At 42.7% G+C, this 26960-nt stretch overlaps 1 protein-coding gene across 2 annotated transcripts; it reads right to left on the bottom strand.

Annotated features, from left to right (window-relative positions):
• Positions 1–827: 827 nt before the first annotated feature.
• Positions 828–26738, bottom strand: smtnl (smoothelin, like). 2 transcript variants are annotated; one of them, XM_068706004.1, is made up of 10 exons: positions 26544–26738; positions 25435–26328; positions 6286–6367; positions 5393–5647; positions 5216–5272; positions 5082–5142; positions 4853–4999; positions 4638–4761; positions 2506–2657; positions 828–1460 (listed from the first exon to the last, which is right to left on the bottom strand). In XM_068706004.1, exons 2-10 carry the CDS (start codon positions 26110–26112, stop codon positions 1334–1336), a joined length of 1683 nt encoding a protein of 560 aa, XP_068562105.1. In that variant the 5' UTR covers positions 26113–26328; positions 26544–26738; the 3' UTR covers positions 828–1333. The 2 variants fall into 2 exon arrangements, with proteins under 2 accessions (XP_068562105.1, XP_068562096.1); XM_068705995.1 differs by having other exon boundaries at positions 26572–26738.
• Positions 26739–26960: the final 222 nt, after the last annotated feature.

The raw sequence follows: 26960 nt of genomic DNA, 5'->3' as shown, positions 1-26960 counted from the left end.
ATTTAATCCGCTGGAGTGGAAACAGCTCAGCAGTGAGATCATAACTGATAACTTCAATCATCTTTACACACGAGATCTACTACTACTGTTAAGATGATTCATGAAACCACATGGAGAAAACTATCTATCTATCTATCATATATCTATCATATATCTATCATATATCTATGTATCATATATCTATCTATCTATTATCTATCTATCTATCATATATCTATCATATATCTATCTATCTATCATATATATATATAAAGATATATATATATCTATCTATCTATCTATCATATATATATATATAAAGATATATATCTATCTATCTATCTATCATATATATATAAAGATATATATATATATATATATATCATATATCTATCTATCCATCTATCTATCTGTCTATAATAATTCATAATTTATTTATAGTAATTTACTTATTCCATAAAAAAAAGTAAACTTAATTAATATGAATTAAATATAATAAAAAAATAATATATATACAAAAATGAATATAAAATGTTATATATATATACATATATATTTATATCATTTTGTATTTATATATTTTAAAGGATATAATTACATATTTGATTTATATATTTCATAATTGAAAAAAATATTGAAGAAAATAATTATTAATGCTATTTTATATTATAAATATAATTACATATATAGAAATGTATAGTTATGATTTAATTTGTATTCATAGATATTGTTATATATATATATATATATATATATTTTACATTTTTTATAGTGTTTTGAGATGTTACATTTATTTTACTATAACGCAGAAATCTCTTTGATGCTCATCAAGGATCACAACGTCCACATTTAGGGGTCAAACTGTACAATTTATTGATTTCATTTTCCATATCACTCAACGTCATCTCCTCAACACCACAGCATGTGTGGATGTAAACACCAGTCAGCAACACGCACACATCACACCGTGAGCTCTGCTTCAACACAAACAGCTCAGGTCAGCGCTCCTCTCCTCCGCTGCACATATCAAAAGATTAATACGCACTTTCAAACACGTGCGGTGATAATAAAGATGTACACAACACGGCAACCGTTGCACTCTTACCTCAACTACACACAGAAAAACAACTAGTGTTGACACACCGACCCCGTGACCTTTGTGTGTGAACTCGTCTTCTTCATTACAGCTCACGTCACAATGAGTCCGTGTGCACTGAAGCACGCCTGGTCACTGACCCACCACCACCAGGGGGCAGTGCGGGCTTTCACTGGAGCTCCAATCGGCTCAAAGTCTGATTCAAAGAAGTGAAGAAGAGGTCGAAGCGTCTGAGCGCAGAGCGGCAGACGGTGAGCTTCACTCAAACTTGCGCAGGTGGTTGTAGAGGGACTGGACGTAGGTGAAGACGCACATGGGGTCCGGTTTACGGCCCATGATCATCATGTCCTCCACCTCGATCAGCCGGTCGCAGCCGGCCTTCGCCCTGCAGACACACACACACACACACACACATAGAGAGAAGACGAGTCAGACGGGGAGGCCTTTAACGCCTCGAGGACGTACTTCAAACAGGATTCAGTCTGAACTTTTGAAATCGTTTTACGGGTTTTGATCGGTGAAGGAAACGGCGGAAAAATCGCGACTACCTAAAACCCAGCAGCCCTAAAATCATCCATCCAAAATACTAAAGATATTCAAGTCATGATACAGACCAGAAAAAAAGAAGCAAATCCTCATATTCAAGAAGACGGAGCTGCAACATTACTGAAATAATTAGCCGATTATGTAAATCGTCTGCTGATTCATTCTATAATTAATAGTAATCTTGATCAATCAGTCTAAGCCGCATTCTGCATCTAACGTCTCGAATACAAACATGTTTTTTTAAAAGGCGTTAAAGAGAGACACTACTCGTGTAATCATCCGTCCACGTTTACTGTCCTCTAAGTCTCTTTAGGAGGTCACATGTAAAGCTGTGACCCGTACGCATGAAGGATTGATCCTGCCACCAACAGAATAGGTTGGTTTTTTTTCTTCTCCAGTCAAATCAGCTTAATTCTGCCGCAGCGGCGTTATCGGCAGAATAACACATCGTTAAATGGAGCGCTGGTGTTTAAGCCCGGAGGTACGGCGTGTCTGAGGAAACAAGACTAAAGGAGTAGTTCATTTGTTTTGTTAGATGAGAATATGCCCTAAATCATCCCCTGCTTTATGGTCTGTTTGACTCTAAATGGATCATAATGTACTAAATGAACATCATGCTGTATTGAAGAAGACTGTAAACTAGAGATTGAGACCATAAACTCATGTTTACAATGTTTACTGAGGGAATAAATCAAGAGAGAAGTAGAGTCATTTTAGACTAGACTTCTATACAACCAGAGGAGTCGCCCCCTGGTGGACACTAGAGAGAATGCAGCTTTTAACACGTGAAGCTTTGGCTTCCCTCTTCAGAACCGGAGGTTAAACTGCATCACATCACAAACATAAACACTTCTTTGTGTCCGCTGTGTTTTGCCGTCACTCACTCGGCGGTTCCGAAGGCCAGCTCAAAGTTGTGTTTGCGGTCGGCGGGCGACAGACAGTTGTAGTCGAACTCGGTGGGGAAGAAGGAGTGGACCAGAGCGCAGAAAGCCATGCCGTCGCTCCAGCTGGACGAGAAGTTCTGGAGTTCGATGTTCTGGAGAGAGAAGTCACAAGATGCATAAAACAGACGTTCCTTCTGCTGCTTTGTGCCTTTGAAATCATGTCCTTACAATGCTTTATTGGTCTGGAGTTCTATTTAAATGAAATGCAACATGTCAAGTCATCGGAGGGACATCTCTCTCTCTCTCTCTGTGTGTGTGTGTGTGAGCTCCCAGTTAATAAGAGTCTTGGCTCTGCCCGGCTCGGCTCTAACCGGAGCCACATGGAGCTGCTGGCACAGAGGGGGGCTGCTGTGAGGGAGAGAATGGTCCCGGAGTGTGACGGCGTTCTCAACCGTGACTCAAAACTACCTCAACCCCTCAAAACACACAAGGACCCCCCCCTATAATCACGGGGACCCCTCGCCTCCACACACCTCTACAGTTGAGAGGCGGATAATTAGCATGTTAGCGCGGCGGTGTGCGCTGACAGGGTTAAGTTATGTCGACGAACAGACAGGAGTTGGGCTAATTTAAAACACATTATTCTTTATTTGTCATCCCATACTGGAGATTTTACACGTTGAGCCAATTTATGACAAATTGTGTAAATATTTTAATAATGCTGGCTAGCTTAAATCGTTCTGAATGTTTCCCACCTTGGCTGTAATATATATATATAATATATATATATATATATATATAATATATATATATATATATATATATATATATATATATGTATATAATAATGTGCTCAACATTATGGGAAATACGCTTATTTTATTTCTTGTCTCACCAGTAAGTAAAAACCTGGAGTCGAGAGGCAATTAGCCTAGCTTAGCATAAGGACCTGAAGCAAACAGCTAGGCTAGCTGTCTCCAAATGCGCCTAGCAACACATCTGATGCTCGCTAATTTACATGCATCTTTTTTTTCTATAAACTGTGGAGTGATTTGTAAAAACAAAAGATACCTTAAAACGTTAAAACATTTGCACGTGGTGAAGGTAGTGAAATGGTTAAGTTGTAACAAAGATGGCGTCCACTTCCTGTCTCAAGAGTTTGCATTGTGTTGTGAATGTCGTGTGGATGGATGAAAGCAGATTGTGTTATATTTGCCTCCTGTATTTATATTTCATTTTAGATATTTACACAGCTAATAGCCATATTTAGCGTTACGAAAATTAGCTAGCCAGTGCGTTAGCTGCCAGATCTGGTGAGAGGGTGTTGGTGAGACAAAGAAATACCTCAAACAAAGTTAATTTTCTCTGGATTCATCATCATATTTCTAAACTTTGAAGAGAGCCAGGCTGGCCGTTTCCCTCTGCGTCCAGTCGTTATGCTAAGCTAGGCTAAACCTGCGCCAGCTCCAGCTTCTCATCTATCGAAAAAGAAAATAATTTTTTGGTCAACATCATGAATATCTTTCAACATCTGGCTGTCTATTTTTGTTCAACGTTACATTATTATATGAGACCAGCTGATGTGGTGTGTTATCTGTTATCTGTAACACAAGTTTGAGGAACAACATCTCATTCCTCAGCTTTTTGTTGCCAGAGAAGTAAAACCCAAAATAAGGACCGGCTGGAGAACATCTTGGAACGGATAACGTGAGTTTATTAGCTTCTTGACTTTACGTCGCTGCTGTAAAGATCAGACGTCCCCTTGGGACATGCAACAAACATCAGTTTCCATGAAACAACTGTGCAATAATAGCGTTATTTTGACAATAATAGAACAATACACACCGGATGACCTATATTCCCAAAGCAAGTCTTTGCCAGTTGAATTTTCACGCTGTAGTGAAATAAACTGATGTCATTGACCGACTGGGAGGTAGGAACAAGATTTAACCAGAACATGAACTATGATCTGCTCTGGAAAATAATCAGCAGTGATGTAATGTTTGTGCAATTTGAAGCTGAACATGCATCCTCTTTAAGAGCTTCAGCTTGTAACAAATGGACCGAAGGTCAGAAAACACGGCTCCAAACAGGAAGTGCGTCTGCAAAAAAGTGTGCATTTTGTGATTTACCTGGTAGCCGATGGTCTTGGAGCGGCACCACTCGAGAAGGATCTGTTTGATGCCGCTGGCGCTGGACACCCCAAAACTCTGAGACCGCTTCAGTGTGGGTTTGGAGTCCGCCGGTTTGGGGCGACTGTACATGAGCAGAAAGCACGGGTCGATGGTTTAATTAAATATTCAGGGGGAAACTATCCAGCGTAACCGCGTCGCGACAATGCATTTACCTGCTGCTGGCTTCAGAGTCCAGTCTCTCGAAGATGGATCGGCGGGCCTGAGCGCCGATGTTACGTGGCAGAGTCTGCGACCTCACCAGCTCCCGCCTCTTCTCCACTCCCTGCCCGAAGGACCTGTCGCTGCTCACGTCACCGTCTCTGCAGGGAACGGAAAGGGTCAGAACGCATGTTTTTACCTAATCCGGGAAAAAAAAGATCTCACGATTCGCCTTCCTCTCACCTGTCATGCTGCAAAAGCCCCGAGTAGGTCACAGACTTAGCCGGGGCCGAGTTCGCTTTCTCTGCAAAAGAACAAATCATTAAATCATGATATCGTAGTCTCAAACGGGATGTGTCTCTGAAAGCACGGCTCACCTTGAAGGCGGGGGGATCCCAGGGCTCTGATAGGTGCAGGAGTCCATGTAGAAGATACTACCAGCAATAAAGAAAAAGACTTTCACCACACAATGAACGCAGCTTCATCATAACCTCATCATACAAAGAGAAAGTTCTCTTGACCAGTTGAGGTAGAGGTGAGAAAAAGACAGTCACCTGGCTGAATTGGAGGCTCCTCTATCGGTTGGGTCTGGTTGGTGCTTGCAGCCGATTGGCCGGCAGGCGAAGCCTCAGAGACCGGAGAGGAACGAGAACCGACGGGGCTGCTGGGGGAGTCGGCGCCCTTTATCTCCGCCGTCTTGGTTGTAGCGGTGATGGGGAGGTGGGGCATCCTCATGGCGACGGGGGCCGTGTGCTCGTGGGGGAAGTCAACGGGTGGAGAGATCTTTCCGTGTACCAACTCTGAATGTTCTGGTTGGACAATAAGATGTAAAATGATCACATTGATGATGTGTTTTATGCAAACAATGGCTTTAATGACTGTTCTGACTTATACTAAAAAACCCACAGAGAATCATCACCAGACTCTACAGTTTTTTTTATCCTTTTTTAGCTCATTGTTTTGGGTGTCCAGCCCCCCAAAAAAACAGCTTATTTCAATAAAACAAATTGGATAAACTGCCATCTGTACTTTACCTGCCCATCACCAAATGGCAGACTGACAAAGATAGAGACTAGCTGGTGAACAAGGTGGAGCATTAAGTTGTATAAAGCTATATATTTCTCTCAGGAGATGGTGGAGACCAAAACAGAGCTAAAAGCGGACTGAATATTGGACTAACAGTTAGACAAAAACACAATTTAGAAACTAATGCTTATTAATCCTTATCTTCTGGATGTGATAAATAAGCAACCTGCCATATCACCTTTGTAAGGTAATGCAACACCGTCTCACAGCAGTCCATATAAAATAGTCATGAAACACAATCGATCTATTGGTTTCGTGCTGAGCGAAATTTCTTTCGCGGCGCTCGGAACAACTTCTTATTGGAAACCAGTCAGCGAGGTGTTCCTCAGAACTACCAGGACTTTAAACAGCAGCAGGTTACCTGCGATAGCAGCGTGTCCGTTCTCCAGACCGGCATGCGTCGGGACGGGGTCCACCTCTATTGGCTCCTCTCGCTCAATACTCTGAAACACATGGAATCATAGCGAACATTAGCGCCTTTCATTGCTTTTTAAAGGTGCGTGAAGTCAGATTTTACCTTCGCTGACAACAATGGAGGCCAACAGAGCAGCGAGAGGCTTGTTTTTAGACGTTTATTAGCAATTGAGAAAAACTGTAATTCATGTTTTTCTTTATTTTGCCGTGTTTGTATTCTATTTAGAATGTGCTCTGTTCTGAATGTAGACTTTGGAATATCTATGTTTAGTGTTAATATGCTTAAACGAATAAAGATAAAATGAAAAAGAGAAAAAAAACAATTTTTTTTTAAGTATTATAGATTGAGCGCTGCATTGTGTAACCGGTTCAAAGAGGATCAGATAGTTTGAAGCGTCTGTGTGCCATACTGTGACACAATGAGGTTTTTATAAACTATAGTTTTGAAGTGTTTCATTTAGCAAAATGTCTGACGTGTTCTGCTACTTGTGTGTGTGTGTGAATCTTTGATAAAATGAGCCCCTGTTTTCAAAGCCGTGTCCTAAATGTGGCATTAATCAGTTGTATTGATTTATTGCCCACAGTTCTATGTGTTGTTTTCCCCTCTAATCTCGCGTGAGTCACTCATAAACCAATATGTTTGAGTCGGGCCATCAAGTTTCCAAAAAAGAAACCCAGATGTCTGCTGCTCATTAAGTCACTGCTGAAGCATTTTTACTCTTTTCAGGTTTTTGGACTTTTTTCCTCCAACATGTGGGCTTTTTTGAAACGACTTCAGACGAAACAAAAACGAACCAACAACAACGACAAAGCCGCGACACGACTCGGCACACTTCAAAGTGTCCGGATAAAACGGGCTGATTGTTGAGGGCTGTTCTGTTCAGCGTGTCTGCCTCTCCTCACACTGATAAGCCTTGAGAAGTCTTTTGTTTTAAATCAGGCGCCGCCGTCACCGACGGGAGAGCTGCCAAAAAAAAAATCTAACGGCAGCGTGACCGCCCGACCGTGATTGCGATCAAGTTCTTTAATGTCTCGCATCATCAGGATCTACAGTTCACATCTCAACGTCTCTAATCGGCGTCCCGAGCGGACGCTTCTCTCTCGAGCTCTTCACCACGTGGCGACGCTGACCCACATAGGTTCTGGGTCAAGCTGTCACTTTACCATGTGGCCCCGTCGGACCGATAGACGGAGCTTAGTGCGGCGATAGTCGGGCCCTCTTTGGCACGGAACAACACTACTCAGGTCAACAGTGCAGCGCTGATTGCACGTTTTCTCAAGGTCAGCGTCGAACCACATGTTTATTTATTATCTCTCGCTGACCCTGAAAGAGGCTTTCGGAGAGAGACGTTCCGAACCCCCTCGGGCGGCCATGTTGGATGGACGTCCTCAGCTCTTTGGCAAACAAACACCCCTGAACAGCTGGTTGCGTTTCAAGCTTGGCTGTTACAGCGGAATTAAACAGACGAGACTGATTTTCTTGTTTGACCGAGAACATTATTTCACCACTGATGCATCGGCGCTGTGTTTAGATAACGTCAGCGTGTTTGGAAGCAGAGAAGCAGCATCTGGTCAGCTTTTGTCTGCTGTCAGAAAAACCACAACATGAAGCGATTGAGGACGTCACTGTACTAAAAAACACTATCCTATACACTGTATATATAAATATATATATATATATATATATATATATATATATATATATATATATATATATATATATGAGTATCTCACTATAACATAATGTTTAACCATGGTTAGCTTGAAATGAAGAGCATTTGAAACCATTGCATAAGAGTCTAAGGAGCAGAGATAGTTGACTGGCTGATGCTACGCTATGATTGGACAGTCTGTGTTTGAGGGGCGGGACTTAGCGAAAGGTGAATTATCCCTGACAGTCAAGATGGTGGAGAAGATAACAAAAAAAGGGGATTCATTCATCTCGTATTGTGCTTAACTTTGGTGGATCATAACATTTCGGGTATGGGCTTATTTCCATTTACCTCCATTGTTTTTGGTTGGAGGCACGAAATGTCAGAGACGGATGAAACCAAAACTATCTGCGTGTCGAGATTCCGCTACAGGTTGTCCGTAATGTGCGTGAATCAACCTGTTTAGGAATTAAAGAAAGGAACTCTATTTTTTTTTTTTTTTGGCAGCAGAAAGATAAAGTCTCTAGAGAGGCAGAAACCTAAAACCACCACTGTTACCCCTCCTGTCTCACACACACACACATCCAGAACAATATGCTGTTCTTCTGTGAGATTGCACACTGTGCTCACTTGAGGAAATGACTGGGAGTAAATGTGTGTGTTTGTCTGAGCTCACCATATAGGAATGCTGGTGGTGTGTGTTAAAACAAGGCACGAAGAGAGTGTGTGTGTGTGTGTGTGTGTGTGTGTGTGTGTGTGTGTGTGTGTTGTCAAAAAATATGCATGGCAGTCAATGGCAAGAAAGAAATAATTTATGTCCCATTTGCATTGTGCCATGAATTACACATTTCATGTTTGTCAATTTTAAATAATTTTGCAAGTTAAGAAAGTCTCATTTTGTCGTAGTTTCATTTAGTTTTGTGTAAAACCGCTCGATGAACTACATCTCTCGTCTCGCACAACGTACGTCACCAACATCAACATTTTACCATATATTCTTTTGACAAAATTAGGTCCCATGGTGGTCCAAAGGAAGGGGGGCAGGACTAAGCCTCCCTATAAGTAAGGACTTTATGTCATAGACTGTATGTAAGAAGTGGACATAGTCATCGTGAAGTCACTCATTAGTTTGTGGACTGACGTTTTGAAGTCTTGAGTTCGACGATTTTGCCGTCGCCATCTTGGAATACGGTCGCCGCCATGTTGGATTTTCCGCTAACCAATGAACGGAAGTGACCATATTTGGAATGCGGAGGAGTTACGTAAGACACTGTCAATCACAAGGTAGCCCCAGCCTAAAGCATCCCCTCTTTATGGTCTGTTTGACTCTAAATGGAGCATAATGTACTAAATGAACATCATGCTGTGTTGAAGAAGACTGTAAACTAGAGATTGAGACCATAAACTCATGTTTACAATGTTTACTGAGGGAATAAATCAAGAGAGAAGTAGAGTCATTTTAGACTAGACTTCTATACAACCAGAGGAGTCGCCCCCTGGTGGACACTAGAGAGAATGCAAGTTTTAAGAACCTTCCACATCGGCTTCAATCAGCAGAACCGGAGGTTGCCGCCCGGTGAAGACTTTATGCATGAAAAGGTGAGGAAGGCACAGGGGAGCATTTGCATATTGCATGATGGGAAATGAGGCCGAGGGACGTGGTAGCGAGGGTGGAAACAGCTGGCTATCCAGCAGGAGGAGGGAGACAAATTGCAGAATGTCTGGCTTTGGGGTGGGGGGAGCTTTCCCGGCTCAAGTGCTCAGATCATCAGACGTCCACAGTGGGTCAGAGGAGGGGAAACATGATAGCGGAGCTGCTGAGGTTCCTGTAAACTCTCTGGTATCTCGAGGTCTTTTTTTTTTGTGGCTGGCAGAACACACTGGCACTTAACACTTTAACATGGCACAGTACTGACCAGAAACCTGAGGACACAAACAACAACGGATATCTGTCGGATTTACTCTGCACCCGACGGACTGATTTACTGTTTTGAGGATCACCTTTGATTAAAATATAAGACATACTGTTGATATTTTTACATTTCTACATCCATGCTTTATATTTCCATCCACTGTCTTCTTGTTAGTTTATGTGCTAAATGTGTGATTTTAAAACCATTTTGTCGTGAGAGTGAATGGAAAAATAAAAACACAATATCTCCCTTTTGTTACTCAATAAGAACGGGACCAACTGACACAGAACACGAGCTATCTCTGGTGTTATATCGTAGCCGGGAAGCCCTCAAGTGCAATGATCTCACAGAGGTCAGTACTGCCGCTTAGCAGCTGCTACACAGCAAATATTTATGCATTGGGTTAGGTGTGGATATATAAGTCCTCACCAGCTATGGAAACCTGTGTAAATACACTGTACAGCTGTTCCATAGTGACTGAAATTGTGCACTCTTACGCAACTGGACCAATGTTTCAAATTGTCCAGGTTACACAACGTCTATGTAGCGGTAGCTTTAGCATAGTTTAGATAAAAAAATCTATCTCACTCTGGATTTGGTCCAGAGTGAGATATCTTGACAAACATTGGATGAATCGCAATTAAATTTGATTGAGACGTTTGTGTTCCCGACAGGATAAATAGTCATAACTTTAAACTTTATATTCAGCGGCATCTTCAGATCAAAATTCTATTTTAACTAAAGCCATTCCCATCTGTCTAAGTTTGCGAAAACTGTTACTGAACGTGTTTCGTCCACAACCATTTGTTCCATGATGGGACTAAAATGTCTTTATTGTCCTTGACAAAATGTTGGAGAACAATTTTTATACTTAGATATTTTTTATTTGTGCATTACCAGGACAAAAGCAACAGCACACAATGAGCTCAGGCAGGAAGACTCGGAGTAACAAACCTAAGTTAAAGGTAACAAACGTTAGCATGCTAACGTTATCGGTGCAGACTTGGGTAAAAAACAGCATGTTATCATGTTAGCATTTAGCTCTGTGCCATCATACAGCCTCATTCATGGCTTTACGTGTGGATAGTTAATGGATTTGGACACAGAAATGCTTGCTGGATAGGACACTTAAATATGTGATCAATAGTACTTTTTTCCCACGATAGTCCCTAAAAATGACACACCAAGGGTCAGAGTACTCTTGTATATAAGGAATCAAATTTAAAGACATCATCACATCAACCCATCAGCTGCATTAACTGTTATCAGTCACGTTTCCCTATATTGGCCGACACGTTTATTAGAGTGTTGCTGCCTAAAGATAAGCTTCTAAAAGTAGAAACCATCATACGAAGATGACACTAAAATAGACTGAGTTGAGCTGTCAACTGTGTGGGGGACACTGGATGGACATACAGGAGTGTGTATTTACATTTAACTTAATCCTAGTTTGTCCCTGACTTCTATAAAGTAAATCAGATAAAGCTGATTGACCAGTTTGTTTAGTCTGCGCTGCCGTTAGCGCCCGTCACCCTCTAACCGCACGACATGGAAGAGGAACTTCCCATGAATGTACCGGTAACGTAGGCCTATAAACAATCCGATTCATAACAGACTCGTGTTGGAGTGACAGAAGTGTAAGCAGACGAAAGCTCCCCGTTGCTTTCCTCAGGGAACAACAAATCCCTTACTCCCTGAGAGTGCGTCATTGCATCATGAGTGGGGAAAATGTTTGGACGAAATGAGTGAAACAGAGCAGGAATGTGGAGAGGCATTAGAGCAGGGCCAAGAGGAGGAAGAAGATGATGAAGAGGCAGCTGAGGGAGGAGAAGAAAGAGTTTGATCATACTTGATTTTTGCCATCTCACCCTGTACTTACTGTGTAATCACACTGAGGTCAACGCTGGACAAAACTTTGCTTACTCGCCCAAATAAAATTCTGGTAAAATGACCACTGGTAAGAATTTAGCCTTCACCGAACAGAAAAAGATGAATAAAAATGTGTCCTAAACAGCTGTAGCTAACTTTCCATGTGGAGTAAAACACAAAAAATGTGAAATGTGGCTGCCAACTTGTATTGGTAATGTTTTATTTTGTTTTGTTGTACTCTGCCAACAGTTAGCTTCAAGCTAACGTAAGTACAAGAAATCAAATGGCGACATTTATGTTGATTAATTATAGATGTTGCCTCACATTTTGTCCTGATACATTATAATCTATCGCAACCTGAATCCTTTAAGCAGATGTCTCTATACTAAGACTAAAGATTCCCACACCTCTTCCAGTGTTAACTCAGTGGAAGTTAGCCACAATGTTAGATGTTTGCTTTGGGACAACGTGCCCGTGGAAACCCGTCTATTCAAACAGGAGGAGGTATGAGGGTGCTGCTGGGTGAGCGTCCTGTGTTTAAGCAGAGGATATTGTTAAGCTGTCAGAGGCGTCTTCATCACTGACACTTTAATAAAGACTTTGCAGGGGTGGGAGGTGAGGTGTGGACGGGACGACTCGGCTGCTGGAGGGTGAAAATTTGACGAGGGTACACTTTAGACTGCTGGGAAACACGCAGTATCAGAACGGTCACACATTGTTGTGTTGGCTTTGTACTGCATGCTGAATTTGGAGTGAAACAATATGATATTTAAGTGCCAATTCTCAGCTTTAAATAAACAGTTTATCTAATTTTTACTGCGGCTTTCAGTCACAATAACAATAATCATTTTCACATTGCACGGCGGAAATTACTTTAAACTTTGTGCAAAAAAGCAGATAATGTCTTTAATTATTAAGTAATTATTTATCTACTGTGTTTAAAAATCTGTTGCAATTCTTTTCATTTCCATAATGCTTTGCTAATTCTGTTCTGCCGCCATCTTGCTTGTTTTCGGAACATTTCACCTTCAGTCTGGATTTTACACACAGAGACACACTCGCCATTAACTGTTCCTAACTTTTGTACTCATTTAATTTATCTGAAACAAAACACAAAGATTGCCATCGAGACCCCGCATGAGCAGGAAGAAGCCTTTGTGTTGACAGCAATGAGCTGAATGAGTGAGGTGACAGGCGGACAGGATGCTACACATTTTGAATTATGACAAAGCTTGTGAACTGCCATCCATCAGCGTCAACTACAATAAAAGACTGACAGCCAAAGACTTGACATTTTACTGAAGGACGGATAAAAGCAGCAGCAGTATAAAGCAGATGTAACATATGGAGCAAGAAGCTGGTGTTCTACTGTAAAGACATCAGCTGGGTTCATCTCAGCTTTCAGGGGAAACACTTATTGACAAGGAACTCCTGCTCTGTAATTTCCTCCCGGGGAGTCTACAGAGGAATCCTCTAGGAGGAAGAAAGACACCTGTTCTTCAAATACATTCAAGCAGCCTGCAATTTCTCTGCTAGAAAAGTCGCATGGAATACCACTTTGGGTTGAGAGTGGAAAACATGCCCAGCCTTTGAACTGAGAGGATATAAAAATCCTAATTGCAAGGTGAGAGCAACTGTGCTGAGAAAAGTTATCTTTATACAAAAGTGCTGCTGAATGCAGGTTACAGTTTAAAAAAAGATAAGATGTTGTGCTTGATTCTCCGCAAACTGCATCTGGAAACCAAGAGTGTTTTTCTGCTTTTATTTATCTCTTTATTTGACAGGGACAGTGCACAACTTCTTATCTGTACCTGAGCTACTTTACCCCTGATTATATCTGCTGAGTTTGAGGTCTATAACAATCCGTTGTTTACACAGCTCTAAGAACCCCTATATTTATTGCATAGTGGTTCTTTAAAGGCCGTTTAAAGGGACTTCTTTAGCTCCTAATTCAGAGTACAGTAGGTACTCTCCCAATACCAGAAGAACCAGGAGTGATGTAGAAGTGTAGAATGATTAGTCAAACACATGAGCCATTGCAGCAACGACAACAGACAAAACTATTAGTCGTGTAAAGAACACACAATACAAAATACAAACAGTAATGTTAGCACAACAAAAACTAACCCCGTAATGTTAGCTCAAAAATGAACCCTGTGACATTAGCACAATAACTAACCCAGTAATGTTAGCACAAAGGCTAACCCAGTAATGTTAGCACAAAGGCTAACCCAGTAATGTTAGCACAAAAGCTAACCCAGTGACGTTAACTCAAAAACGAATCCAGTAATGTTAGAACAAAGGCTAATCCAGTGACGTTAGCTCAAAAACGAACTCAGTAATGTTAGCTCAAAAACTAATCTAGTAACGTTAGCACAAAGGCTAACCCAGTAACATTACCACACATACTAACCCAGTAACATTAGCATTAAGTCTAACCCAGTTGCACAAAGCAAACAGAGTAATGTTAGCATAAAGACCAACCCTTAATCGTTAGCATAAAGGCTATTAATTAAAATTCAAAATTGTGTTTCTGTATCTGAAAAACATAATACCGCAATACTCAAGTGTATTGATATTTTTTGTCTCTTTTGGTCTCGATCAACAACAAATATTGAATAAATTCCTGGCCGGAGACTTTGAACACTTCATGATCCTTCCTTTAGTTCTACCATTTATGCAGCACTACCTGGCAACTTCTCAAATAAGTCTATTTGGATTTTTGAGCTGTGAGGGAAAATATCATTTTTCACTCCCTCCTCTAGCTCCAACATATGGCAACAATAGAGAGAGAGACTCCCCCTGTCCTCCCTGTCCGCCTCCCGTCCTCCTCTACTCCTCTTGTTCCCGGCAGTGAGCCAGAGGAGGAGGTTGGGAGGAGGCGGAGGAGTCTAACCTGCTGCCCTCTGGTAGGTGAGAGGTCCTAACACAGACAGTCTGTGTCACCTCTTGCTTCACTCCCATCTCTAAGGAAAAGCTGACACTGGACAGGTGATTCATGTGTTTACGGTCCACGACTGACCACTCTGTGTATCTGTTTTTACTTTGGTGCAGTCTTCTCTGTTCTGTCAATTCAAGTTGTTCAGCCTGGCAGATCTTATACATGTGTTTGAAATAAATATGTGAATATGTCTCTGTGTTTGTGTGTAAAGGTTAACTTGTATGAGGCACTAGGACAGGTTTATTAGTGTGTTTGGTAACAAATAGTACATTCAGTCATCATTTCAGCATCACATGTAGTTATTCAAAATATCCTCATACTACGTCTTATGAAAAGTTTTTTGTGTGTTTTCCTACGAAAGTCCAGCAACACGTGTCAATTTCTGCTCGTTACGTGAATACTGTCTTTTCAAAATAAACTTCTGTCTTCATGGGAAACAATTTGGTTATTAGGTTTAGGAAAAGATGATGAAATAAAACCACTTAGAGAGAACTCTTTTTTTTTTTTCTTCATATCCTCATTAAATATTTCCACATAACATGTTGTAGTGTTGAACTTGCCAGCTGTGTCTCATTTAAACATTTACCATTTTCCATATTGTTATTTATTACTCAGTTGATGCTGTTATTGTAGCCGCTGCCATTTCCCTGCAGGGCTCCTTCAAAGTTTCAATCTTGTTGTGGAAACGTCTACGTCATCATCCAACCTCTGGAGAAGTTTACATTTTGAATTTTCATCCTCCTGCTGATTGACAGGAAGATAAATTAACTCTAGGTCATGTTCCCACTTCTGCTGAGCCCCAGTTATATCTGGGGTCACCGTCCCCCCCCCCCCCCCCCCCCCCCCCCCCCGTGGTGGGAGACTTAATGTCTGACAAAACCTGAAAACTCCCGTGGAACTCCTACTCTCTCAACCGTGACCCCCCCGCACCGTGTCACCCAACCTCTTAAAAAACAATCTTCCTTAAAGCGCCTTCTGGGCATTATTCCAAAAAAACACTGGATGTGAGTGCTGCTAAATGGCATTGTAAAGTACTCCCAAGAGGCAACCTTAAAGAAATCTACCTCTAAAGTCCACTTCCAGTCAGGCTTACTGGTTCCACCGAGGGGGCGAGCTCTCCCACCGGCCAGTCAGTTATTAACCTGTTTCCACAGAGATGATGACGGGAACACGGCCTATTGTCTGGAAGTCATTAAGAGAGCCAGGGGTAGCCAGGGAGTGGCCGCATACCTCTGTTAAACCCCCAGCATGTGTACGCACACACACACACACACACACACACACACACACACACACACACTAACTTCAGCTGTGCCCTGCTTTCAGTTTCTTTCTTCTATATCGTAGATATATATTGTTTTCTACGTCTTCAAAATGGTCTCGATAAGTGAGTTTGTATTGCCAAACCACTCATGCTAGTTAATAACGATAGTGCAGTGAAATGATATTTGGTAAAATGATAAATCAGGTTTAAAAGCAAGTTCATATATTTGCAATTTCAGTAAATATTGAGTGTTTTGGAGTTCTGTTTTCTGTCTTGCTCATGGCTGTATTAATAGACACGGGGGGGGGGGGGGGTTGGTGCCAGGAATCCAGCCTTAAAACGTAGCCGAGCTCTGAGGAAGAGGTTGGGGGAGGGGTTAAAGGGTGAGGAAGGGGCCACAGAGAAGCAGGGAGGACTGCATGGATGGATGGATGGATGGATGGGTGCTGCTAGGATCTGAGTACAAACAGAGGTCCAGGAGTTGTACGTCAACAGTATCAGAGCTGGCTCAGTCTGGAGAGTCTCCACGGACAAGAGTGTGAATGTCAAATGTCTTTGTCATGGAGATAAACAACACTACACCTCTGCTCTGCAGTGAAACCCTGACTGAAGCACACTCGTACTCATTAAGCCATCTGTTAAAGGTTAAAGTTACTGTGAGGAGCTTTTAACTGGTCCTGAACCAGTCTCAGTGTAGTCCTGGTCCTCTATCAGACCTCCATCAGTACAGAGACCATCAGAGAGAAGATGGTCTGTTTCTATAGAGTTATTCTTGATGATGTCATCGGAGCCACCGGGTCGGATTCTGGTGAAACCAGATGACATCATGCAGGTTCACCAGAAACTCCTTCAGCCCAGACTCCAGCAGAGACCTGGTCCACCGTGGACAGACCCAGATCCTCCAGCAGAGACCGGTCCACCGTGGACAAGACCCAGATCCGGCTTGACCTGCAGCCTTGGACCTGCAGTCGGAGCTCTGGAGGGAGGAGGAGAGCTCAGCCCCTGGCAGCAGCGTCTCCTCCTCCTCCTCCTCCTCCTCCTCCTCCTCCTCAGGAGCAGAGCTTCTCCTCTCTGCTGGAGACCCAGAACGTATTGCTGGACCCGCTGGAGGGAAGGGAGGCAACGGGAGAACCAGAACCAGGACTGAGAGGGGCAGACTGTCAGACCCTGCTGCAGTAGAATGAGAGGTTTTCTAAAGGGACTCTGGTGCTCAGAGACACTACAGCTTTAATCCGCAGGGAATGTGAAAATCCACTCAAAATGAATGTTCCTCGTAGTAGCTTTAAAGACATAAAGTTACTTGAAAATTACAGTCATAAAACAAGTATTAATTAATTTACCAGAGAGTCATATGAGGCAGTTAAATTAAATATCTGCACGATATAATTGATTGGATGAATTCCATCTAAAGCTCCTTATTATACAACACCATCCATGTTTGTCTTTCTTACACAACACATTCCTGATGGTGCGACCGGAGCGTAACGTTAGTTCAAGCAGAACATTAAAGTCGCGCTTGAATTAGCTGATTGACATTAGACGCTTCATTCGTGCTTCACCACTGCTGGCTTCATGTATAGGTGCACGAAAAAGTCTACAAAACAGGTCTGTGCACCAAGCATATCATCGCAGTTCCACCTTTTCCTATAACTTAATGCTACAGGAAGGTCTGTGAATGTAAACGTGTGCAGCAGCAGCAGCAGCCAGTAATCACAGTGCAATTGAGTTTGGACTGGGATCAGTAGATTTTAGCACAATCTATCCATCAGAGTGTTCTCAGACTGTGACTAAACTAACACTGTAGTGGTGTGATGCTTGAGTGAGTAGAAACAGATAGCATCGAGGTGAACTTGTGTAATGTTAGTGCGAGATGGAGATAATGGGTTCACAGGAGGGGATGGAGGGAGACAAAGTACGACTTGTTGGAATTTGTACCAACTCACACAGGCTGTTCTCATAATACAGCGTTCGTAGCGATACCTACGAGAATTAAATGTGCTGCACGTCGTAGGTATCCCACGATATCAATTGTTATGTAACTAAGTATTTCACGATCTTTTCCTGAACCGAAATATTTCACGATCTTTTCCTAAACCTAACCAAATATTTCACGATCTTTTCTTAAACCTAACTAAATATTTCACGATCTTTTCCTGAACCTAACCAAATGTTTCACGATCTTTTCTTAAACCTAACTAAATATTTCACGATCTTTTCCTGATCCTAACCAAATATTTCACGATGTTTTCCTGAACCTAAATATTTCACGATCTTTTCTTAAACCTAACTAAATATTTTACGATCTTTTCCTGAACCTAAATATTTCACGATCTTCTCCTGAACCTAAATATTTCACGATCTTTTCCTAAATCTAACTAAATATTTCACCATCTTTTCCTAAACCTAACTAAATATTTTCACGATCTTTTCTTGAACCTAACAAAGTAGTTTTGTCCTGTGAAGACAGAAGTTTATTTTGAAAAGACGGTATTCACGTAACGAGCAAAAATCAACACGTGTTGCCGGACTGTTGTAAGAAAACACTCTAAAAATGAGAAATAACTTTTCATAACATACGAATCGTTGCATGAAGATTCGTTGACTGACAAACACACATCACCGTTCACTTAACTTGCTGGTTCCTCTGTAGGACTGAATCAGACCATCAAGTTGTAGCTTTAATGCGTAAGACTCAGACATTGTCATAGTTTGGTATAATTGTTTAAAAAATGAGACAAGGGTGGAGACAATGGGGAGCTTCTGTCTCACAGCCGTGGTGTTATGGGTACAGATGTTTCTCAAAATGAAAACCACATTTCCTATAAATCCTGTTGCTTCCTGCTAGACGCTAGATTCTTTTTATGCCAGCCACCGGCGACCAAAACGTCTGCTCAGTTTGCACCACACTGACGACAGTGGGAAAACCGCAAGAAATGTGCACGGTAACGATTTACCGATGTTGAATTGCTGCATGTAGCACCTTTAAGTGGAAACTCGTGCGACATCTATACGGCCTGTACTTTGAGCCCATACGAGGAAAACACATCCACAACTGCCGCAAAACTCAACTTTTCAATCCAAAGAAAGTGCCTCTTACACAACGTACGGAGCCATAAATCAAATGCACCCAAGTCTCTGTGCGTCGATAGGGAATAGTAGATAACCCTCTGGCTTGACCGTGCTAATCAGATCTGTTCATCTGCTAACGGACACAAACATTTGGAGAAAGAGGAATGTGTTATTCTGTGCAGTAGTGGAGCGGTACAGGAGTGGTTTGGAAAGGTATTTGTAGGTATGTGTGTGTTTCTGTGCCAGAAACAAGAAACAAAATGATACAAATGAAGAAACGTTACAGTACTTATTTTAATCCGGTCAACCTCTGATACGGTGGAGCTTGTAACTGATGCTACATTTGTTGGCTATGAAATTGGCAACATAGGTATAAAACTGTTTCCCCACAAACAAAAATCTTAAAGTGACAATCTAGCATTATATTTAAAACAAGAACGGGTCAAAATCGAAGCAGCGGAGGTAAAGATGTCCCGACTCTGAGTGTCAAGCTCCAAAAACACCGGAGCCTACATTTCCCATAATGCAGCTCAATGGCATTGGTCAAACTCCACATCTCAGTTTGTGCCGCAGGCTGTTTATAGAGAGGCTAAGTGTCTTATTTCAGAAGAAATATGTACGGTCGTCAACGGCGAGAGACAAATATTTTTTGATCTCGTTTGAAGTTTGCCATGAATTAAACGTGTGAGGTTCGTCAATTTATGTTGGGTGTGTAGCCTTTTTAATTACTTAAATGTCATTAGTTTTATGACAAAATGAGACTTTCTTGATGATTTTAAATTGACAAACATCATATGTGTGATTCATGGCACAATTCAAACGAGATCAAATCATAATTTGTCTTTTTACTTTTTTCGCTGATGAAGACAGTGAGATGTTGTTGAAAGACTTTGTAAAAGCCAATGAGTGGACCTTTAGTTTTTTTTTTTTTCAAGTTGTTGTTTTTCTTCTTCTTTTATGTTATTGTATTTAATGCATTATATTTTCTATTTCTTTTTAAAATCACTATTTATTTTTTTATTTCTATCATTAAGATCGGATTTTTCAAGCTCAATATCTGAATTCAAATTGATCAAAACAGTTTGAATTTTGTGAAAATAAAAGTGTCAGCCTCTGGTTAAACATTTGTTGAGGGTGAGACGAGGGTGAGAGATGGAGAGGAATGAGTGAGAGAGGAGGGTTGATTGTGTAATCCCTCACTCAATGTATTCCCAATAAAGCTCAAGAACCCACACAATGGCCCATTGAGGCGGCTGCCTTGGCCACTGTAATTGGCAACAGCGGTGTTGTCTGCTGACGTGTGTGTGTGTGTGTGTGTGTGTGTGTGTGTGTGTGATGGCAAAGTGTGTGAGGAGGGAGAACCAGAGGAGGAAGAGGAGACATTGTTGAGGAGGTTTAGGTCTTTGTCCTAATCCTAATCTTGACTAATTCCAGTTGCCCCAGAACCATTAGGGGATAGAAAAGAGCCGCACAGCTGCCTCTTTACAGACCTCCAAAACCTTCCAGATGGGAAGCGCACACACACACACACACACACACACACACACACACACACACACACACACACACACACACACACTATTAAACACACAGCTGGGTTTCCATTCAAGTATTTTTATGCGAATTCCGATGTGCTGAATCAGAAAACTGGATCAGAGGCGTCAAAATATGACTGATTTATTGCCTCAGTAAAACATTGTAAACGTGAGTTTATGGTCTCAATTTCCCAACTATTGCAAGAAATTAATTGTGAATGTTTTAGTCAATAAAGGCAGAGTGGGAGGAATAAACCAAACACACCTTTAAATGCAGAATATTTAAATTTAACAATCACCAAATCTTTAATTTGATCCGAAGAACAGAGAGAGGACGCAGAGAAGACAAAGAGACAGATGAGAAAAGAAAGTGTTCATAATTCATACAGATACGTGCTGCAGGCGAGTTTTCCATACGAACGAGGTCATGCTGCAGGTGTGTGTGTGTGCAGGTGTGTGTGCAGGTGTGTGTGTGTGTGTGTGTGCAGGTGTGTGTGCAGGTGTGTGTGTGTGTGTGTGTGTGTGTGTGTGTGTGTGTGTGCAGGTGTGTGTGTCCTGTTGGGGAGCTTGGGAAGTCACGGTGAAGGTGCACAGTAACAGCTGGAGAGCAGGCAGGAAGACAGAGCTTCACTTTGGATCAGAGCCATTAACTGTCAGTGCTTCATGTCCATCAGGCCTGTTTGAGCTGAGCTTTATGTCTTCTTCACGTCAATCTCTGACAGACCAACACAGTCTCACAGCAGCTCGTGAAGTAGTCAGGAAATGGAATATATTGTATAACATGTGTAGAGAGACACAAATTGTCCGTTTTTTGTGTGTGTCGCTCAGAACAACTTCCTCTTTAGGGATGACATTATGTTACAAAACAAAAGTTAGGTTTAGACAACAAAACTATTAACTTAGGTTTAGACGACAAAACTATTAACTTAGGTTTAGACAACAAAACTATTAAGTTAGGTTTAGGCAACAAAACTAAGTTAGGTTTAGACAACAAAACTATTAAGTTAGGTTTAGACAACAAAACTAAGTTAGGTTTAGACAACAAAACATTTAAGTTAGGTTTAGACAACAAAACTATTGAGTTAGGTTTAGGCAACAAAACCCACTTTGTTAGGTTTAGAAAGACCGCCACGAAAACCACAACAACACCTTGGGACACACTGTGGTGAACACTTGTCTCGTGGTTTAAAGTCCTGTTGGTTTGATGGAACCTTCCACTTCCCCTCCCGATCACCATGAGTGGTCTTTCTCGCTTTTTAAAACTACGTCAGTAGCTCTGACCGTTGCATAGTCACAAGGATAAGCATTTTTTTTTTTTCGTCCCATTACTCAACCTGCCGTGATCACGGGCTGCACAGACAACAGGTGAGGTTGTGGCAGGAAGAACGAGCTTTAATTATGATTCAATCCAAATGAATCCAATGAAGCTAATCACCGTGATGTGAGCAGAGAAGCCACAAACAGGGAACCTCTGTGCGCGTACACTTCACAGTGTTTGATCCGATGTGTGTGTTCGGCTGACAGCGGGGGATCTCCCACAGCAGAGACACACAGAAACAAAGGTGCCCTTTGTTGTTTAGCTCTGACCACATGATTTCACAGAAGATAAAATTCCTCTGTTGTATCCACCGCATAGTTTGGTAATTAAAGATGCATGACTAACAGCTCATTTGCATAATGTGTGCGTGTGTTTTTAACTATTTTGTGAGACTTATCTGTACCTGAATGTGTGCATGTCAACATGCCGTGCAGACGCTTGTTGCTGCAGCACTTACAATTTGGGAAAATCAGGACCTCAATATCTTTAAAACAGGTTCCAAAAAACGCAACCTCACGCCTGTTGCAGCCCGTCAAACACACTCTGAGAATACAGCTGTGAGTCTACAGGCGAGACAACATACAGAGCTTCATAAAGGAACCACTCTGCCCCAAATGATAAAAAAGACCATCTCAATACTGGCCCCGTAAACGTTCCACAGCGGGTCAGAGTGCCCTGGAAGTAAACAACATCGTCTCCTGCCATTCAAGTTAACCACTGTGGCTTTGAGCTACTTGTAAAGCTAAACAGTTTGACATGTGATTTCATGTCTGTGGTTTTACCGTTTACTTTAGGTAATAAATATATAACACTACATCCAAAGCCGCTGTTGATTGATTGACGATTGTTCTGGTAGGAAACCCTCCAGGCTGACATACTGGCTGATATCAGGTTATTTCAGCACTGAGAAGTAACAAGTCCTCGCAAACCAAGAAATACCAAACAAGGTTTCCCGGAATTTAGGTAACACTGACAGCGTTCACATGCACACTGCAAGCAGCAACCTCCGGTTCTGCCAAGTGAAGTCATTGCTTCATGTCTTTAAAGCTGCATTCTCTCTAGTGTCCACCAGGGGGCGACTCCTCTGGTTGTATAGAAGTCTAGTCTAAAATGACTCTACTTCTCTCTTGATTTATTCCCTCAGTAAACATTGTAAACATGAGTTTATGGTCTCAATCTCTAGTTTACAGTCTTCTTCAATACAGCATGATGTTCATTTAGTACATTATGCTCTATTTAGAGTCAAACAGACCATGAAGCAGGGGATGTTTTAGGGGGCGGGGCTACACAGTGATTGACAGGTCTCTTACCAGAGACGTATACGACGTCTCTACGTCACTCCTCCTCAGTCCATATATGGTCACTTCCTGTTCACTGGTTGCAAAAAACAACAAGATGGTGACGGTCGAATTCCAAGATGGCGACGGCAAAATCGTTAAACTCGAGGCTTCATAACATCAGTCCACAGAAAAACCAATGGGTGACGTCACAACGACTACGTTCACTTCTTATATACAGTCTATGGAACACTCATATTCCACCAACACATAAACCTCTTTCCTGTTTATGGTCAACGTTGTTCAGTAGTTTTACACAAACCAACTACTGACAGTTTGCAGAGATGCATGCTCAAAAGAAAAGCCCACATTTCTCATTGGAAAGGAGAAACAAACCTTCTTTTAAGCATCATGAAGGACTTTGATATCAACAGGTTTTAAACACCGATCTCACCGAGAGCAGTCACAGCTGCATGTCAATGGGAGTATGAGTGGAATATTGGAATATTATTGTCATTAGGTCTGAGTTACAACACAGAAACCCTCTCATGTGTATTCAATCACCTGATGATGGGAGGACTAAAGAAAACAAAACTCTAGATCACTTTCAGCTTGCATAGACTTTTTCTAAAAACCTAATACATTTATGACCAGGAGAAAAACTGTCTGAGTCATGAAGTCTTGAGTCAGGAGATTCTCTCTCTTTGGTTTCATCAGAAGCAAGTCAAGCTAAAAGAGGAGATAAATCAAACTACTGTATGGGACTCCAAGTCCAACTCTGCAAGGACGTACTTCCACGAGCAGCATCCCGAGGTGACAGTAAAACATTACAGAGATAGTAAATCAGAAACTATGAGTACTAAAACACAGACACATCTGCTCACCATCGATGCAGTGATTGAATATAATGTAACCCTAGACGCGTAAACGTTCACGTGAAGCCAAGAATTTCCCCCAAGAACCCTGGACCTATAGGATGACGGCGCTAATGACTAACCACGGCACTACATTTCACAACGCTGACTTCACATATTCGACTCAGGTCTGAAAACCACGAGACCACACTAACCTCACCTCCCAGGAGCCTGCTGGACTCGTGTAACCGTTCTTCATACGTCCTGGTGGAGGGCTGTTGTGCAACCGCAGCGACACCGCCAAGCGACTCGTATGACGACAACCACACAACCCACAATGCAACACGGCGTCAGTCAAACTCACATTCTGCCTCTTTTAACACAGCAGCCCTGTAGTTTCCCAACAAGGACAATTACATCGCAATGACTGGATTAGCCCACCTCCTCTGCTATCGTTTATTACATTTCCCTCCAAGTGGTGGGTCAGTCCAAACAAGAGCGTCCGTGTGCATCAGGATACAGACTATGAGTTGACCTGGATGAGCGTCCTTAAGACTGGAGATGTAGGCGGTTCTTGACATGTGGAACAGTGAGTTAAAAGTAACGGGTGATTGGCTGAAATGTTTGAAATTGTTGGCTATAAGTAACAGATAAATGGTTTGAAATATATACGCTTGAAGGATACATCCAGGATGTTAAACGGTTAAAAAAGGGGCAGGACTGAGCGAGTCAATTGTATTAAATAATAATAATTTTTTTAAAGTTAAAATAAATGCAAATGAATACTCTTTGGAGTCAGATGGGTGGTGTCGATGAAGGGGCACTTGAGTTCATTTGACACTATAAGAAGTGGACGTAGTCATCATGACGTCACCCATCGGTTTGTGGACTGATGTTTTGAAGCCGCGAGTTTGGCGAGTTCGCCGTCGCCATCTTGGATTACGGCCGTCGCCGTGTTGTGTTTTTTGCAACCGGTGAACAGGAAGTGACCATATCTGGACTGAGGAGGAGTGACGTAGAGACGCCGTATACGTCTCTGGTAGAGACCTGTCAATCACTGTATAGCCCCGCCCCCTAAATCATCCCCTGCTTCATGGTCTGTTTGACTCTAAATGGAGCATAATGTACTAAATGAACATCATGCTGTATTGAAGAAGACTGTAAACTAGAGATTGAGACCATAAACTCATGTTTACAATGTTTACTGAGGGAATAAATCAAGAGAGAAGTAGAGTCATTTTAGACTAGACTTCTATACAACCAGAGGAGTCGCCCCCTGGTGGACACTAGAGAGAATGCAGCTTTAACACACTGAGTACATCAGATAAATAACACTGTTGTAAAGTGACCTCCAATGAAAGCGTCCACCACCTGTTCTCCACTAACATGCAGTGGGGTACTCACGTTAGTCTTGCTGGACACGGCGAACGTGGCTCGGCTGGAGAAGCGAGCGGTGGAGGGGCTGCTGCTTGACGCTGGGCCCGTCACCATGGAGGAGACTCTGGAGCCCACGGGAGGACTGCTGGAGCTCGGGGAGGACGAGAAGGAGACGGGTGGGGACGCGGGACCGGACTGACCGCCGAGGCCACCGTAGGTCTGGCCTTGACCTCCCAGGCCGCAGGACTGGATGTGGAGGAGAGCCTGGCTCTGAGTGTGAGCCTGACCCTTCCCGTAGATCACCTCTCTTATCTCCTGCTGGTTCTCCTGAATGTCACTGAGGTGGTTCTTGTGATTCTGACTGTGGTTGTTGTTGTTGCTCAGGAGCAAGGCGCTCCTGTCGCACGCCATCCCACTCAGGAGCTCCACCTGCAGGGTGAGAGCCTCCAGCTGACCCCGGAGCTGCCGGTTCTCCTGCTGCAGCTGAGCCACGGCTCGTCCGAGGGGCCCGCCCAGGTTGGCCGTCTCCTCCAGGCGGCGCTCCATGCCCACCTTGAAGGCGCTGACGTCCACCTGGATCTCCCTGATGGCGTCCCGGAGGGTGTTCTCGTAACGGGCCAGAGCCGCGCACACCGTCTCCCCCTCCGGAGAGCAAGAGCGCGGGTGACACAGGTCTCCCATGTCAGCCAGGGTCGGGGCTTCCATCGGTACAAGTTCAGCCACTGGTGGCCCTCTGGAGAACCAGACGGCCTCTCGACGTCTGAGAGGGAGATCCTCCGAGGGGTTTGGGGGGGGTGAGCGTTTGCAGAGAGAGGAGGGCAAAGGTCTGGTCTGTCTTATCCCAAATCCTTCAGCTCTGTCTTGGTTGTGTCCTCTTCAATCAGCTGTGCGTCCTTTTCAGGTACAGCTGTCTCACTCTTTCTGAAAAACACAAAAATGAAAAGACTTCAAACTCTTAAAAGATCCCATTAAAGCCGAGGCAATCATGCAGCTACAACACAAAATTTGCAATGAAATCAAGGCAAAAAATATCACAAACTCAAGTCAAACGCATCTCTGTTGAATTTACAATTTATCAACAGTTTAAGGAGTCAGACTGAGAAAGCGTGCATCTATGTTTTATAATAAAAACACACCGGTGAGGTGATATCTTCACTATCCTACCTCAGCGCCGCTCGCCGGTGGAAAGCTCAGCAGAGTTTCCCTCAAGCGCCGAACAGCTGTATGAATGTGTGTGTGTGTGTGTTGAGAGTGTGTGTGTGTGTGTGTGTGTGTGTGTGTGTTGAGAGAGAGTGTGTGAGCTCTGCTCTGTCGGGCTCTCTGGTTTGTTTAAACTCTCAGGTCGGTCACTCCTCTCTCTCTCTCTCTCTCTCTCTCTCTCTCTCTCTCTCTCTCTCTCTCTCTGTGTCTCTCTGTCTCTGTCTTCTGGCCCGGAGGAGGGAGGAGGAAAAAGGGAGTGATAAAAAGGGAGGAGGGGAGTGGTGGTGGAGTGAGGAAACAACATGGGAAGAGTAGTAAATGTGAGGGGAGGAGGAAGAAGGTGGGGCCAGGGG

This window comes from Cebidichthys violaceus, unplaced genomic scaffold, assembly GCF_023349555.1.
Source record: "Cebidichthys violaceus isolate CVI_PGR_0920_01 unplaced genomic scaffold, fCebVio1.0.p SCAF_1, whole genome shotgun sequence".
In the NCBI taxonomy this organism is placed as follows: domain Eukaryota; kingdom Metazoa; phylum Chordata; class Actinopteri; order Perciformes; family Stichaeidae; genus Cebidichthys; species Cebidichthys violaceus.
Note: the sequence above shows the minus strand (reverse complement) of the source record. Positions and strands in the feature narration are given on the sequence as shown.